Source organism: Artemia franciscana, chromosome 12 (assembly GCF_032884065.1).
Source record: "Artemia franciscana chromosome 12, ASM3288406v1, whole genome shotgun sequence".
Lineage (NCBI taxonomy): Eukaryota > Metazoa > Arthropoda > Branchiopoda > Anostraca > Artemiidae > Artemia > Artemia franciscana.
Genome location: NC_088874.1, coordinates 24742728 through 24758337, shown reverse-complemented (window position 1 = coordinate 24758337; position 15610 = coordinate 24742728). Strand labels below are relative to the sequence as shown.

General features: G+C 35.2%; 1 protein-coding gene and 1 non-coding gene across 11 annotated transcripts in view; both read right to left on the bottom strand.

The window, feature by feature from the left end:
• Window positions 1-15610, bottom strand: part of LOC136033896 (trafficking kinesin-binding protein milt-like) — a 143891-nt gene that overhangs the window by 33300 nt on the left and 94981 nt on the right. For 5 of the 10 annotated variants that reach the window (XM_065714886.1, XM_065714887.1, XM_065714884.1 and 2 more), the window contains 2 exons: window positions 4575-4812; window positions 820-1005 (listed from right to left, as the gene is read on the bottom strand). In XM_065714886.1, the coding sequence (XP_065570958.1) occupies window positions 820-1005; window positions 4575-4812 (424 nt within the window). The remainder of the gene's footprint in view (window positions 1-819; window positions 1006-4574; window positions 4813-15610) is intronic. The other 5 variants (XM_065714885.1, XM_065714891.1, XM_065714892.1 and 2 more) reach the window with 2 other exon arrangements.
• On the bottom strand, window positions 8341-8422 carry Trnas-uga (transfer RNA serine (anticodon UGA)). The gene has a single exon. It is a non-coding gene; the product is annotated as a tRNA-Ser (tRNA).

The window sequence follows — 15610 nt, the reverse complement described above, 5'->3', positions numbered from 1 at the left end:
AAATCAAATTGACTTCTAAAGTGACAAATACATATTTCCACTTATTTACTAAAGATATTTTCAATTCAAGCTCAAGAATTACTAATTCAAGGAAATTGCGACTAGATTTTTTTCTGAATTGATCTCTAGTAACAATTTGTGCACTAGTTTGCTGCTTTAAGGAACAGTCTTACGACTTGTCAAACTCTACATTTTATAACAGGCTTTGATGACTTTACTTTTTTGGTTTAAATTTTAGGCTGAATCTCTCCAAGAAGAATTTCGTTTAATAACTGGCCTTGAGTATTCGGTAAGGAAATGATACTTTTAAAGTTTTCTTTATTTGAAACAAAATGTTTTGTAAAGTTTTTAACTTATCGAGCTTGCTTTTTTTTTTTTTTTTTTTTTTTTTTTTTTTTTTACAAAGAATAACATGCATGTACACAAGCAACTACCACAAGAGGACCAACGTTTTAGACAGGGCCACAAACAAAAAAGGGAAAAAAGAAAAGACCAATTAAACGAACAAGGACGAAATTATGAAGACAATCTTAAAAACGCACAGGGTTTTCCAGAAAGAAGACTCCAACTCCTGCTTCATACCCTTGCGTACTCGCCTGCGAGGTTTTTTTGTATCATTATTGAACTGTGATACAAAATAATGTAGTTGAGAAACATCTGACCCCTGACCCCTCTTTTAGAAATCTCTTTAATAATCGGTATTTTCAAATTTTAGCCACTCTTGCCATGTAAGCAGAATCATAATACTAGCTACATCGGTGCTAAGAAGAAGAAGAAAAAAATAAGATAGTCCTAATCGATCTAAAAGTAAGAACTTGCCTCGTCTTCTTCAATATCTGAAAGAGTGTATTCGTCATACGTAAAAATACTATCTAACACCGGATTTGAGCATTTCGTAGTCACACCTTCTTGTTCCTCCAAAATACTCCCAATATGAGGCTGGGCCAACCGAGACCAATGGCCTAGTGTTACAGAGCCTTCCATTGGCTTAACGATCTGAAACGGCTAATGGATGATACTAGGGTTGTAATAAAGGGCAGCTAAAAGGTTAATCGTTAAATGAATAGACTTTTCCACAAGTTATTACTTGCGGCTGTGGAAATACGAAACGCATTATGTGACATATTAGTAATTAATGACTTATACATTGATTCTAATAAAATCAGGCATGCCTGCTCGATTGGTTTAATCAGAATGCACGTCCCCTTTTCTTTCTCGGGACATTCTTAATTTTATATTAAACTCAAAACGTGTTACAACCAAATTTTGACCAGTTTTGGAGACTGAAAAGCATGAAAAGCACTTAAATGCATGACTTTCACAGCCATGAAACCTGTCACATCAGGTTTACCATGAGATGGACAGAAATGCAGGATTGGAGCTCGGGAGAGATATGGAGCCAGATTTCCCAAAACAGATTTTTGCTTCTCGTGGATAATTTGGCAAATGTCATTTAACGCCTTTTGTATTTCCACAACCACTTACAATGGAACCAAAAGAGCTATTAAAGAAGAGCCGCAAAACGTTTTTCTTTCCTTTCTCTTTAACGTAGCGGATTAAACCGATTAGTAAATAATACATACAAAAAAAAAAAAAAAAAAAAAAAAAAAAAAAAAAAAAAAAAAAAAAAAAAACTAAAAACTCTTATAAATATATCGATGCCAAATAAAAGATAAAAAAGATAAATAAAAACTAAATAAAACTAGACAACCCGAAACGAGTCTGGCCCGAAAAATATTTTTTTAATTTTAAGAAAAAAAGACCAAGAGCAAACAAAAAGCTATCCAAGGATAGATCTTTTAACAGGGTTCAGCGGTTTCTTTATTTGGTTGCAAAATTGTACACACTTAAAAAAAGGTTATACACGGACTATGCACATGTAAAGAAACTTATTGGGCTGGGGGGGGGGGGGTGTTTCTTAAAAAACATAAACAAGCAATTTATATATGAATTATAGGGAATAACGGGGTTAAAAATCATAGGACTTCCAGGATCATAGAACTAGCCATAGAATCATAGAACTAGCCATTTTGCGCAAAAAAAGCATCTGTGTGAACCAGGAGTGTGCTTGTTATGGCTAATAGAAATGCAAAGGAAGCACTTGTCGTGTCTAATAGAAACAGTAAATATGAATTCAAAACATTTGTTAGTTATTTCCTTGAATTATTACTTGTTGAAGACGTCTATTGTGTGCTACCAGCTCAATATGTTTCATTTCGCTATTTCAACTAATATTATACCCTGTATTATCACCTTGCTTTCCCACAAAACACTAAATGGTGTTGACAGTTTCTAAAATAGGAATTGCTCCAATTCCAAATCTTATTTTTTGTCTATGGCTAGGTCAATCTTTATATTTAACCATACCAAGAGTATCCCGCAAGCAAATTACAATGAGTGACGCACACAGATACAGAACAATCCCAAGTTTAACACAGTGCATAGTTGCCAGCAAACAACCCAAAACAAATTGACCCAAAACGGCAAGTACTGACAAAGCTTCCTTCTCAAAATGGATTACATTGATTCTTGTATTTTCTTCTTTATTTAAGTGCAAAGAACAGCGCCATGCAAATTACTACTTTGTACATATTTTATTTGTACACTACGTACACTTTGTACAGTTTTCTCGGTAGAATAATAGCAGATGACGTTTCTGTTTTCCTGGAAATAACGGGATATCAACAAGCCTTTGTTCCATAAAATCAATAGTCTCTATAACTATTCCGCTCAAAAGAAATGGCTACAAATTTGCCAACACGAAATGGCGGAAAATCAAGAATATATTGGAATGATGTAAGGACTATTCCCTTACTTGAGGGTAGGCCCCCTGAAGGCTTTTAAAAGCAAATCATGATTTGGCAGGGGTGTCGCAGGTTTTTAAAAGAACATTCAAAGAAATCCTGGGGTAAAGAAGCCCCTGAAAGTTCTTAAGAGACTCTATTACATAACAATCACAGTAATCCTGGAGTACGGAAGCCCTGACCCTCATAGGTTTTTTAAAAAGAAACTATTAGGTATTTAACACCTGCATCCCTTAGAAAACATTCCTTACGACGTAATTAACACCTGAATCGTTTAGAAAACCTTCCCTATGAAGTAACATGCACCTACTGGCTGTCGCAGAATCCAGGGATAGGGCTGTCATGGAATCCAGGGAAAGGGCTGTCGTGGAATCTAGAGATAGGTCTATCGTTAAACCTGAAGGGCAGTCACTACTTCCAACCACTACAATCTTATCAACTGTTACCTTAAGCTTACTAGTAATGCCAAGCCAAGACATTATGACTCGTCAGGATTGACTCGATCCTCCAGTGGTGAGGCTAAACATAGCGGACTTGCCGAAACTATCGACAAAACCATCTTAATTTTAATGAAAGCTATTGTACAATAAGACAACAACTTTGTTTGGATGAGAATAGCTTCAGATCTTCAAGGTCAACTATGACAGAGCTGAAGTTAAAAGATATAGCAAATTATTATATAGATAGTTCGAAGGACTTTGTCCTAAAGTCCACTTCACATGCACACTCAGCTAGACATCAATGTCTAGGTGTAATATTTTCAGCCGATCACAACTTGTTTCTTTTTTTATATAAAGAGTCCTGATTGGTCCATAACTAAGGACACATGTGAACTAATCATAAGGAGCACTGCAAAGGCTACAGAGGAACAAGGTATCAAACAGGAAGATAAAACTTGCCTAGATTTATATTATGCGTATGATCTGAACGTCTACAAGTTTAGCAAAACAAACGAATTTTTGGTGGTTTTAGAAGTTCAGACTGCGAGATTAATTCGTTTGAGTAAGGAATAAAAATGAGGAAGAAGAGGCAATTTTAGCTCACGAGAAAATTAAACGAGTGGACAATTTCCCTCTTATAGGTAGTATTATAAAGATGGTAAATATGAAGGGGGATATAAAAAGCATTCTGCACTTAAAAATTATTTGGGAGAGTAGGAAGATAAGTCTTAGAACGAATATTAGGATACTAGAAGCCATAGTAATAACAGCGGCCAATATGTCTCTGAAACATGGTCATTAAAAAGGTTTAGAAAGATATGCTAGATGTTTTCCAGGGGAGTTATCGAAGAGTCGTTTTCGCTACTCTCTTGAACGACCCTATCTAAAACAATAAGATGCCTGTAAAATGCAGTTTTATCCCGTTTTCAAGGTGTAGAAACAAAAATAAAGTTAAGACAGTTGCGCCATTGTAAAGTTCTGTAAGGAGTAAGGAGGAAGAGGAGCGTGAACAATTGGGTTGACGTCAGGCAGCTTGGTGGTGGGATGAGTTGTCTTCAAATGTACGTATCAATTGCAGCAATTCAAAGATATACTGCCAAAAAGCAAGGAAGCGCAAAACATGCATGGGGGGGGGATAAGTTACTGTCCTTTTTGAAAAAGTAACAACACACATTTTTGCTTGATAAATTCTTTTGGCTAGACAAATTTAATAAACAGTAAGCGTAAATAAAGTTCTTCTAGTTCCATTGAGAGTCTTCATTCGACTAAATTGCGAGGGAGATAACTGCAACCTAAAACCCAAACCAAATATGAATCAAAAGTATTATACCTTTAATTTTTCAGGTACTCCCCAAGAAGAGTCACTTAGGATTGAGCTACTACAGCCAGTCGACATAATAGTATCAGGAGTTCGCCATCTACAATTCGTATCTATTACAGTTGTTAAGGAGAGAGATCTAGGCGGGGTAAAGGCAGACGGAGTAGTTGTGATTTGATCCAGCCTTCTTAGGGCCACGGTGAGATCAAATGAGCCAGGAGTACCAGGTATACCTGGACGGGAAGTACTCCTAGAAATCAGCAGTTTTATCAGACTTACAATTATTATGAACACGCTTGTGACAATTAGAAATAAGGGGGAGGGTGATGATTTTTCCAAATCTTGGTGAAACTTCACCTTTTGAGAAATTTGGAAAAAAACAAGAAAAAAAATGAAATTTTTGAAACTTCGCCACGCAAGTTCAGTTATGTGGTCTTCCCTCCTGGATATAACTTTTAATCCTTCCTAAAAAGTTGAAAAACACACATATAAACTCCAGTAGCACAAACGAATCTTTTAGAAGCCAATATGATGAGTAGCCTTTTTATTTTTATTATGTTCTGGCGTCAAAGCTGTTGGTTGAGTATTAACTCAATACAGACATAAACATATTCTCAAAACCTAAAAATTAGTATCAAAGAAGTTGGACATCAAACACTAAATGATTTTATTTAGACAAATTTAAGAGAAATCCATCTACAAATAGACTAGGCCAACATAAAAAAAAAAAAAAAAAAAAAAAAAAAAAAAAAAAAAAAAACTGAAGAAGATTGTCCATCCTCATAAATCTTGTAAACTAAATAACTTATAAACCAAATAGAAAATTATGGATTTTTTTTTAATCTGACGATTGACAGAATAACACATAAAGGTAAATATGTTCTAAGATTCTTGGATGTTTTCTCTGGGTAATTTTTTTTTTCCTTGCCGAAATATCTGTTGTGCCTTTACGATTGTTTTTTTTTTCCAACTCGCTGAAAATCACCCCTGCATCTTGTTTTCTTAATTATTTTTATATTTTCTTCTTTATCAGAATCAAAAGAAGCAATGAGTAAAACTTTTGAATCTTCTTCACCATTTGCTTTAAAGTCCTAATCCAATGGCAGTGATACCATTTAGAGGAATAAAAATCCAGATTTTTACAGAAAGTAGGAGAAATTAACTGAGCCAGGGTGGCAAAGATCACTTAAACGGGGGTAGCTAGTTGAGACTAGGGACGAACACCTTCCCCCCCCCCCACTACCCAAAAAAGAATTGCCTACATAAAGAAACCTTTAAGCGACATAAATAACTACATAAAAGAATATTATATATATATATATATATATATATATACATATATATATATATATATATATATATATATATATATATATATATATATATATATATATATATATATATATATATATATATATACATATATACATACATATATATATATATATATATATATATATACATATATATATATATATATATATATATATATATATATATATATATATATATATATATATACATATATATATATATATATATATATACATATATATACATATATATACATATATATATATATATATATATATATATATATATATATATATATATATATATATATATATATATATACTACTACTACTAATAACTCACTGCAGCACCAAGCCGCCTGAGGCCAACACAGCTACGCACGCTCCTCCTCCAACCTAGTCTATTTAAAGCCTCCCTCTTTACACCCTCCCAGGAAGTTCCCATTTCCTTTAATATATATATATATATATATATATATATATATATATATATATATAAAACATTTGGAGAGTTGTCTGTATTTGGAGACTTGACACCTGAAAGAGGACCAACAGGTTTTGTTTTCTCAAATAGGCTTAGCTTTACAGGGCATATACACAGAAACATGGAAGGTCTCAATGAACTACAATATTACTTCAGAATTTCTCACCTTCTCAATACCAGCCAGTCACAGAAAATAGTTATGTTTTTGTGTAGGGATTGCATATATTTGTCCATAAGATTGTCTAAACTGCTATATGTACCGCTGACGACTTTTATACTTATTTTGATACATGCCATCCAATTATATTTCCATGATTAGTTGTTTATAAATCACAATTTTTACAGGACAATTCTCTTACTTAATGCTACATCTGAGTCAAATTTCAAATTTTTATTTTTGTGCTCGACAGAGATATCGAGACTTAAACTTTGAATTGAATGTCTGAAAATCTCAAGATTAAAAAAAATTAAATAGAAATCTACCACAGCTTGAAATCCCGAGAATTTAAATCTCCAATCTATACCTATCAAATATAAAAATAACAAACACATAATTATTTGTTTTTTAAAGAATATTTCGACTCGTATACTTAATTGGAAGCACATACCTACATGCATCTTTATTAGAGTTCATATTTTTATGACGATTTTGGTCTTTATTCGAATATTTTAGGATGAATAGAAGAGGAAATACTAACGAAAAGCTCTAAACTAATGGGACTCTAGTCTGACAGGACTAGCCATTATAAACGTTTTTCTTGTTGCACCCCTAAAAGAACTCAGTTGCACCCATAAAAGAACATCAAAGTATTTGATGTTTAATATATCTTTTACGAATGTACAAGTTGTATCCTCATTTCCTACTCTTCACTACTATCATAGTTACTAAGTGATGCCACAAAGTTAGGCGACATGCTAAAAGACCAATTATTTTGACAATAAAAAACTTAACTCACTCGCTATAGCGGTCAGAAGTACAAAGGCCAAAATTATGCAAAAAATATAAAATATCATATTTTTTAAATCGATGGTGAACAGCTTTTTATTCTTTTTTTTATGGCAGGGTGGTTTTATAACTTCCTATTTTTTGTATCAATATTTTTAAAGAATTTTAATTTCAATAGATTTATTAGAACTTTAACCCTCACCAGATTTGAGATTAAATTTACGACCATTTCCACTACCTACATACGACACATAATTGTCGAGGTTCCCTTCAAACTGCGGGTGTTTCTTTGTTCGCAAGTTAATTGAAGCGACCTATTATGCCCCCCCCAAAGAAAAATCCTGGATCCGCCCCTGGTGGTATCTATTTTTTGGCTATATTCACAAAAATTTCTTCATTTGGGATTATATTCTAACTTTCCACAATTTGCGAGCGGCGAAAAACGCAATTAGAACTACGCGTTTAATTTGCGGGAAAAGGCAGAAAAATACTTTGAAAATCGCAAGCATAATGCGAAAAAATTGCAACCACCCTTACCTTATCTCACATAAGATGAATTTCAACATATGGGTTTGAGAGTTGATCATAACAAGTCATAGGCGAATTCTGATCTATTTGCTGATCTTGAACTTCTTAGCTACGAAATAATCAGCAAAATCAGCGGCGAAATCTCGCAGAAATGATCCGTTTTTCAAGGCAGGTGATCTTTTAACAATTAGCTATTCAATTTATTCCTGAGAATTTTTCCTCATATGCCTTGGAAATTTCAATGCATGCAGATTTGAATTTTTTCCGCGAAGATGCTGGTAAACAATTGCCCTAAATCCACTAACTGTTTGCATGAGATAATCTACGCATATGAACTTTCACATTGCGCAATCACTTCGTGAGTAACTGCGCAAATTGCTTTAGTAATTCTTATTAACAGATTGAACATTTAACTATAATAAAAAAAAGTGTAATTGTTTTCAAGTTTCCCATTATTTACCTAAACTCAAATCAGAATAAGTCAAGTCATTCTAATGGCTAAAAAGTCGCAACCGGCAGGATTCGAACCTACGCGGGGAGACCCCATTGGATTTCAAGTCCAACGCCTTAACCACTCGGCCACGGTTGCTTAATATTGAAGAGTCAATATTATATTAATTAAAAGATTCAAAACTTTTTTTTCTTTTATCAAAGAAAAATGAAAAAGATAATCTACTAACTGAAAAATCAGACAAGACAATCGTGAGGGGCATAAGGCTTTACTTTTAAGCTTTTCTTATGTCTACCACTCAGCATTCGGCAGCCAGCCTTCTATGTGATGGATCCAGGGGGGGGGGGGTAGTGGTAGATTTGTGATTAGGACCGCTTGCTCTGGTTTGTGTTGGGACGATCGGACGAAAGTTAATTTTTTTGTAATTGGTGTTAATAGTTGAGTTTTTATTAGGTTTTTGTTAAGTTTTTAATTATTAAGACTGTTTCTTTTTGCAAACAAGTTTGCAACAAGGTTTCAGTTGCTTTGTGCGGTCTCTGTTAGATTCTACTAATGACGCATTATTTAATTAAAAATTAATAAAAATTATTTAATTAAATTTCTGTTTATGAAGGGAATCTGTACGTATTACCACAAAAGCCAACTGGGAGGCGAAAATCTTCATTTCGCAATAACAAGGAGGGGAAATTTAAAATCCTAACTTCTTTAGGCTCTCAAAATGATATTTCAGGATTGTGCTGTCACGACAGGGCTGAAAAGCAAAATATTCACTTCTTTTTACTGTCAAAAATTTCTTTTTGAGTCTTGATATGACACTGAGGTGAAGGAATTGATATCATTACTTTTTTGGCTGTCTTGTTTTGGTTTCTTGGGTTTACTTTTTGGCAAAGCAGCGTGGTTTTTTCAACAATGTTGCTTTTTAGGGGATTTAAGATAGTAAATATATGAGAAGTGCAAAAATTATTAATTTAAGTTTTGGATTTGGTGAGCAAATGATGGCCAATTTACTGCAAAAGTAAAAGCAAAAGAGTGTCATCTATGGTATTTTGATCCTGAAAAGTTACGGATAGCTTTATAATACCAACTAGATCATATAAGACACTGTTTCAAGTTTTCATCCGTCGCGATGTCTACGATTGACAAGGATAACATTCAACTAGCTGCAAAGTCAATTTAGTCCCTTCTTTCGGTATTTTCGATAGCTCGTGATGAGCTGATAAAAACATGTCATTGTAGTTTATTCATAATTAATAGTGTCATTTATGGCATTTTGATCGTGAAAAGTTACAGATAGCTTTATAATACCAACTGGATTATATAATATATATATATATATATATATATATATATATATATATATATATATATATATATATATATATATATATATATATATGTATAGATTGTTTTAAGCTTTCATACGTCACGATGTCTATGATTGAAAAGGATAAAGTTCAACTGGCTACAAAGTCAATTTAGTCCCTTCTTTCGATATTCTTTTGTTATTGTTGTTTTTTCAACGCTGAGGAATAGCCTTTGATCATGTGATTACTGATCGCGTTCTTCTTTGAACATAACGTTTTAAAAGTTTCGATTCAGCGTTTAACCGATAGCAAAGAAACAACACCAAAGTGTTGCTCTCGCAACACTTTATTCGGCGAAGCCGGACAAAGGTTGCCGCAACACTGCACGTTGCTCAGGCAACGTAGGTCTAATTTAATCTGTTCTGTAGATTTTTCCACTCCCCTTTCGAAGCTTCTTACGAGTTAGAGTTGCCATTCCTTTATCTTATCTAAGTTACCAAAGATAGTCATATAACCAAAGAAGGTACTTATGTATTATACGAGAAATACACTCGAGAACTTGTATCGCGAATATGACACAGTGCCCGCTTTTCACAGTGTTGGCACTAGACAATTAGCTGCGGCTCGGTGGAAAAATACATTGTAGCTATATTTTAATAAAATATTTAGTTGGTATTTTGGTTAGGTTAGTTTAGATTACGTATTTAATATAGTACGCTCTGGGTGCCCTCCCCCCTCCATAATTCTTTGGTGTAGTTTTCATAGCCAAAGCTAATTGTCTAGTATTAACATCGTGAAAAACGGGTAGTGTTTCATATTCGCGGTGCAAGTTCTCGAGTGTGTTTCTCGCATATAACATAAGTGCCGTTTCTATATACTTCCAAATTTGGAGCAAAAAATCACTAGAATCTGATGATTTTTATTTTCACTTGGTGGCAGTCCTGCAAAATATGAGACTTGTTAACACTCAGAGCAAGGCTATTCGCTTCAAAAAACTTATAATAAGCATATTAGTTTATAATAAGCTGCCGTATTAGTTTTACCTAAGATGACCTTTAAGGTAATATTCATGTAGTTCTTGTATGATGATTCTTTAATTTGATAGGTAATGTTCAGATATATAATATCATCTATATATATAAAAATAAGTTGTTTGTTTGTGTGTTGACTGACGTCATGCATGTTTTTCGACTGACGTCATCATAAGGATTGAGCATTATCCCGTCATGAAGTTGTTTGTCGACTGACGTCATGTTTGTCGACTGACGAAATTACAGACCGGGACACTGGGACACAAATGACGACCGGGACACTCAAAGAGAAATTACAGACTGGGACACCGGGACACAAATAACGACCGGGACACAGGGAATATAAATGACGACCGGACACAGGGACACAACTACAACGGGGACGCCGGGGGGATCAGGGGGATATATAAATGACGACGGGGACACAGGGAATGTTCGATTAGCAATCACCATCAACAAAGCTCAATGACGACCGGGACACGGGGAATATAAATGACGACCGGGACACAGGGACACAACTACAACGGGGACGCCGGAGGGCACAGGGGGATATGACGGGGACACAGGGAATGTTCGATTAGCAATCACCATCAACAAAGCTCAATGACGACCGGGACACAGGGAATATAAATGACGACCGGGACACTCAAAGAGAAATTCCAGACTGGGAGACCGGGACACAAATGACGACCGGGACACCGGGACACGGGGAATATAAATGGACACAGGGAATATAAATGACGACTGGGACACTCAAAGAGAAATTACATACCGGGACACCGGGACACAAATGACGACCGGGACACAGGGAATATAAATGACGACCGGGACAATCAAAGAGAAATTACAGACTGGGAAACCGGGAAACAAATGACGACCGGGACACATGGAATATAAATGACGACCGGGACACAGGGACACAACTACAATGGGAACACCGGGGGACACAGGGGGGATGTATAAATGACGACGGGGACACAGGGAATGTTCGATTAGCAATCACCATCAACAAAGCTCAAGGGCAATCATTAGAATAATGAGGTATAGATCTGAATACGGATTGTTTTTCCCACGGACAATTATATGTTGCATGTTCAAGAGTCGGTAAACCTGACAATCTATTTATATGCACAGACAATAGGACAGCGAAGAATGTTATATATTTGCAAGTTTTACGTAGTTAAAAACATATATATATATATATATATATATATATATATATATATATATATATATATATATATATATATATATATCTATATTCACAGGTGCGACACAGGGACACAACTACACTGGCGCGTAACTAATATGGCGCATAACGACTTACGCGAGCGGGGGGCTTGGGGGCGCTAAGTGCCCCCACCAACTAGGTATTGGGGTGGCGCGAAGCGTCTACCCAGTATACCATAATAATACTTCTCTATTAACAGTTACTGCAGTACAGTGGCTGTAAGAATTTCAATCTAAACAGAAGGATCGTAGTTCGAATCTCTCTGTAGTAGGCTAATAGCACCACACTTATTTCACATTGAGCGATCGATTTCCCTGTTTTCCTCTTTGGAAAAAAACTATTATGATAACTTAAATATAATGGGTTATAATATGTATATAATATTATGATATTATTATAAAATGTAACATTATAATTATACAATATATAATACTAGCAGTTGGGGTGGCGCTTCGCGCAACCCCAACACCTAGTTGGTCGCTAATAAGCTGTATTTGCCAGGCTTTCTTATTTTTATTTCTCTCTGACACACCTGGTTGATGATACTCAGTACACTCTAGTGAGAGCATTTGCAACGTGAAATGGATGAATATCCTCTTGCACTGTTTCTGAATTCGGATCAAACTGATTACTAAGGAGAAATGGGCTTATTATACATAGACCTAAAATTTACCTGTTATTGTCCAATATAAGTCATTAGCATTAAGAAGATAGAGGAAAGGACCAAGGATGGAACCTTGTTGAATTCTAAAGGAAATATCTGTCTTAAAAATCGTACCCTATATCAAAGGAAAACTGGATGGACAGTGGAATATAAAGTAGAGGAAATATAGATTAACAAAAACAAAATTATTTGTTTTTAAAATATCAATTGAGAAAAATTGATGTAAATGTGAAAAGTTCTAGTATTTTTTTTCTGAGGTTCTGTTTCCATATGTTCCGAAACGAACGATTTTTACTTAAAATAACTCGGGTTTTCGCAAAAATTGGTCGGTATTTTTGAGAAATCAAAATATTAGTAGCCTGGCCGAAGAAAATTCTTTTTTTTTATAAAGAAGTTTCGTGTACACAGATGAACTAGAAATCAAGTACCTGGTTGGGACATGGAGACAGAAATAAAGTGAAGGGAGGGGACAAGGTGGCCTAAGGCCCGGAAATGAAGAAAAAAAAAGAGAAAAGAAATGGCACAAATTGTAAATTCAGAATTTGTTAAGGCAGGGAAATACAGTTCCAACATTCCCTTTCTTGTGTTCCTGCTAGGCATGATGACTTACACTCTTTTCTTTGATTTTAGTTTTTACAGCATTGTCATTGCGCAGAGCACTTTTAAAATGACGTCATTATATCTAGTTGAATATTTGGAATGACGTGATCATAGATGCAACTATGACGTCATTTATCACTTATAAGGAGGTTTCATCACTGAAAATCAGCATTTAAGATGACAAACTCAACCAAGAACATATGTGAATTGAGGCCTCAGAGGCGATTTTCATTTTCTGACAATCAAAAAAATCCATGGGAGAATGAGCCAGTAATTTGGTCAGCCCTTCCTAGTTTTATGCTTAAAGATGAAAAGAACAAAACTTCCAGTGAAAAAGACGATGGAAATGTATCAGGAAATTTTTTAACTGAAGTTAACAAAGAATATGAAGAAAAAGGAATTAAGGAAGTTAGTGATCAACCAATACATGTGGAAGCACTAAAATCCTACAAAAATCCTGGTTCTTCAAAAAAAGCACCTGAAGTACGGAAGACTGAAATCATTGCTGATGACCCATTTTATCCTGCTTTTATGTTACCATTTGAAAAGGAGAATAAAAAAAAGCAGATGCAGAGGGAGATTAGCGCCGATATTGCTAATAATAAGGGAAGCCATCACTTGTATTCTGAGAATCAAGGAGTTTTAGCCAGTGAAGCCACTTTAGTCACTAGTGAAGACAATGCACAAACCATGACAGGTAGCGACATGCAAGAATTTTTAATCAATTCAGGTACTCCTGATCACCAGTCAAAAATAAGGGATGATGACAATGGCAAAGAAAATATGGTTTCTAAGAAAAAACTGCAGAGAGAAGAAAAGACAGCAAAGAAGGAGAAAAGCGACAGAGATGACTTTGGACTGACAGGCGCGAAAGTAATTTCTGAGAAATCACTTTCTGAGAACCAAGGAGTTTTAGTCAGTGAAGCCACTTTAGTGACTAGTGAAGACAATGCACAAATCATGACAGGTAGCGACATCCAAGAATCTTTAATCAATTCAGGCACTCCTGATCACCTGTCAAAAATAAAGGATGATGACAATGTCAAAGACAATATAGTTTCAGAAGAAGAACCGCAGAGAGGAGAAAGGACAGCAAAGAAGGAGAAGAGCGACAGAGATGACTTTGGATTCACAGGCGCGAAAGTAGTTTCTGAGAAATCACTTTCTGAGAACCAAGGAGTTTTAGCCAGTGAAGCCACTTTAGTGACTAGTGAAGACAATGCACAAACCATGACAGGTAGCGGCATGCAAGAATCTTTAATCAATTCAGGTACTCCTTATCACCTGTCAAAAGTAAGGAATGATGAAAATGCCATAGACAATATAGTTTCAGAAGAAGAACCGCAGAGAGGAGAAAGGACAGCAAAGAAGGAGAAGAGCGAGAGAGATGACTTTGTGACAGGCGTAGAATTAGTAGAAAATTGTGAGGCTGAACAGGTTCAAACAAATGATGAACCCAACATGGAATTGGCGAAAAAAGTTTGCTCCACAGATCTAGCCTATGTAAGAAATATATGGCAGTCAGAGATGGAAGGTGCATATCTTCAGGAGAATGTAGTCCACAAAGATGACAAAAAAATAATAGACGCTTCTACGACTGCTAACAAAAAAGGGGATTTCCCTATCCATGTAGAAGGGACCAAAATAAAATCGCAGCCAGCACTTCTTGGTGCTTTGGAAGAAGAAAATGATCATTCAGGTCTTCAAAAGCAGTTGTTACAAGACAAGTCTTCCAGATCAGAAGACTCATTTACAGACAACAGTGACAATGCTCATAGTGGAAAACATCAGCATTCAATATGGTTTCGCTTTAAAAAATATTTATCAGACAAGCTAGGGAGTAGTAGATTGGCACAAAATCAGTCTGGTAAAGTAAAAGGAGGAAAGAGCGATGATGGAAAGTCAAGCTCGAACGGAGAAGAAATTCCTACTCAAGAACTAGGATTAGGAGCCAACTATGACGACGCATTTTTTCCCAAGTCTTTTGGAAATGAGTCAAAAAGAGATGAAATGCGTGACCGCTTACTTTCTATTATTAATAGTTGTAAATCAGCTGCAAGTAATAAACAACTGGCCATTGGTGGAGCTGCTGGTTTGGTTATCCTATCAGCTCTTGTTTACAAGAGAATTCGATAGAATTAAGCAGAATCAGATCAGCACCAAAAAAGAAAACAGAAGGTGTTATATGCATCTGTGCCAGAGAATGGATATACATATATCTTGCATAATCAAAGTACGTTTTACTATAGAGTGATATTTTATGACGGGAGCCTAATTAAGTTTGAATGTAAATTTATGTATAAAGTTTCCAATAAAAGTTTCTATGGTACTTGTATTCTATGAGAAACACACTCGAGAAGTTGTATCGCGAACATGAGACATTACCCGCTTTTCACGGTGTTAGTACCGGACAATTAGCTTCGGTTTGGTGGAAAAATACATTGTAGCTATGTTTTAATTAGATATTCAGCTGGTATTTTGGTTAGGTTAGATTAG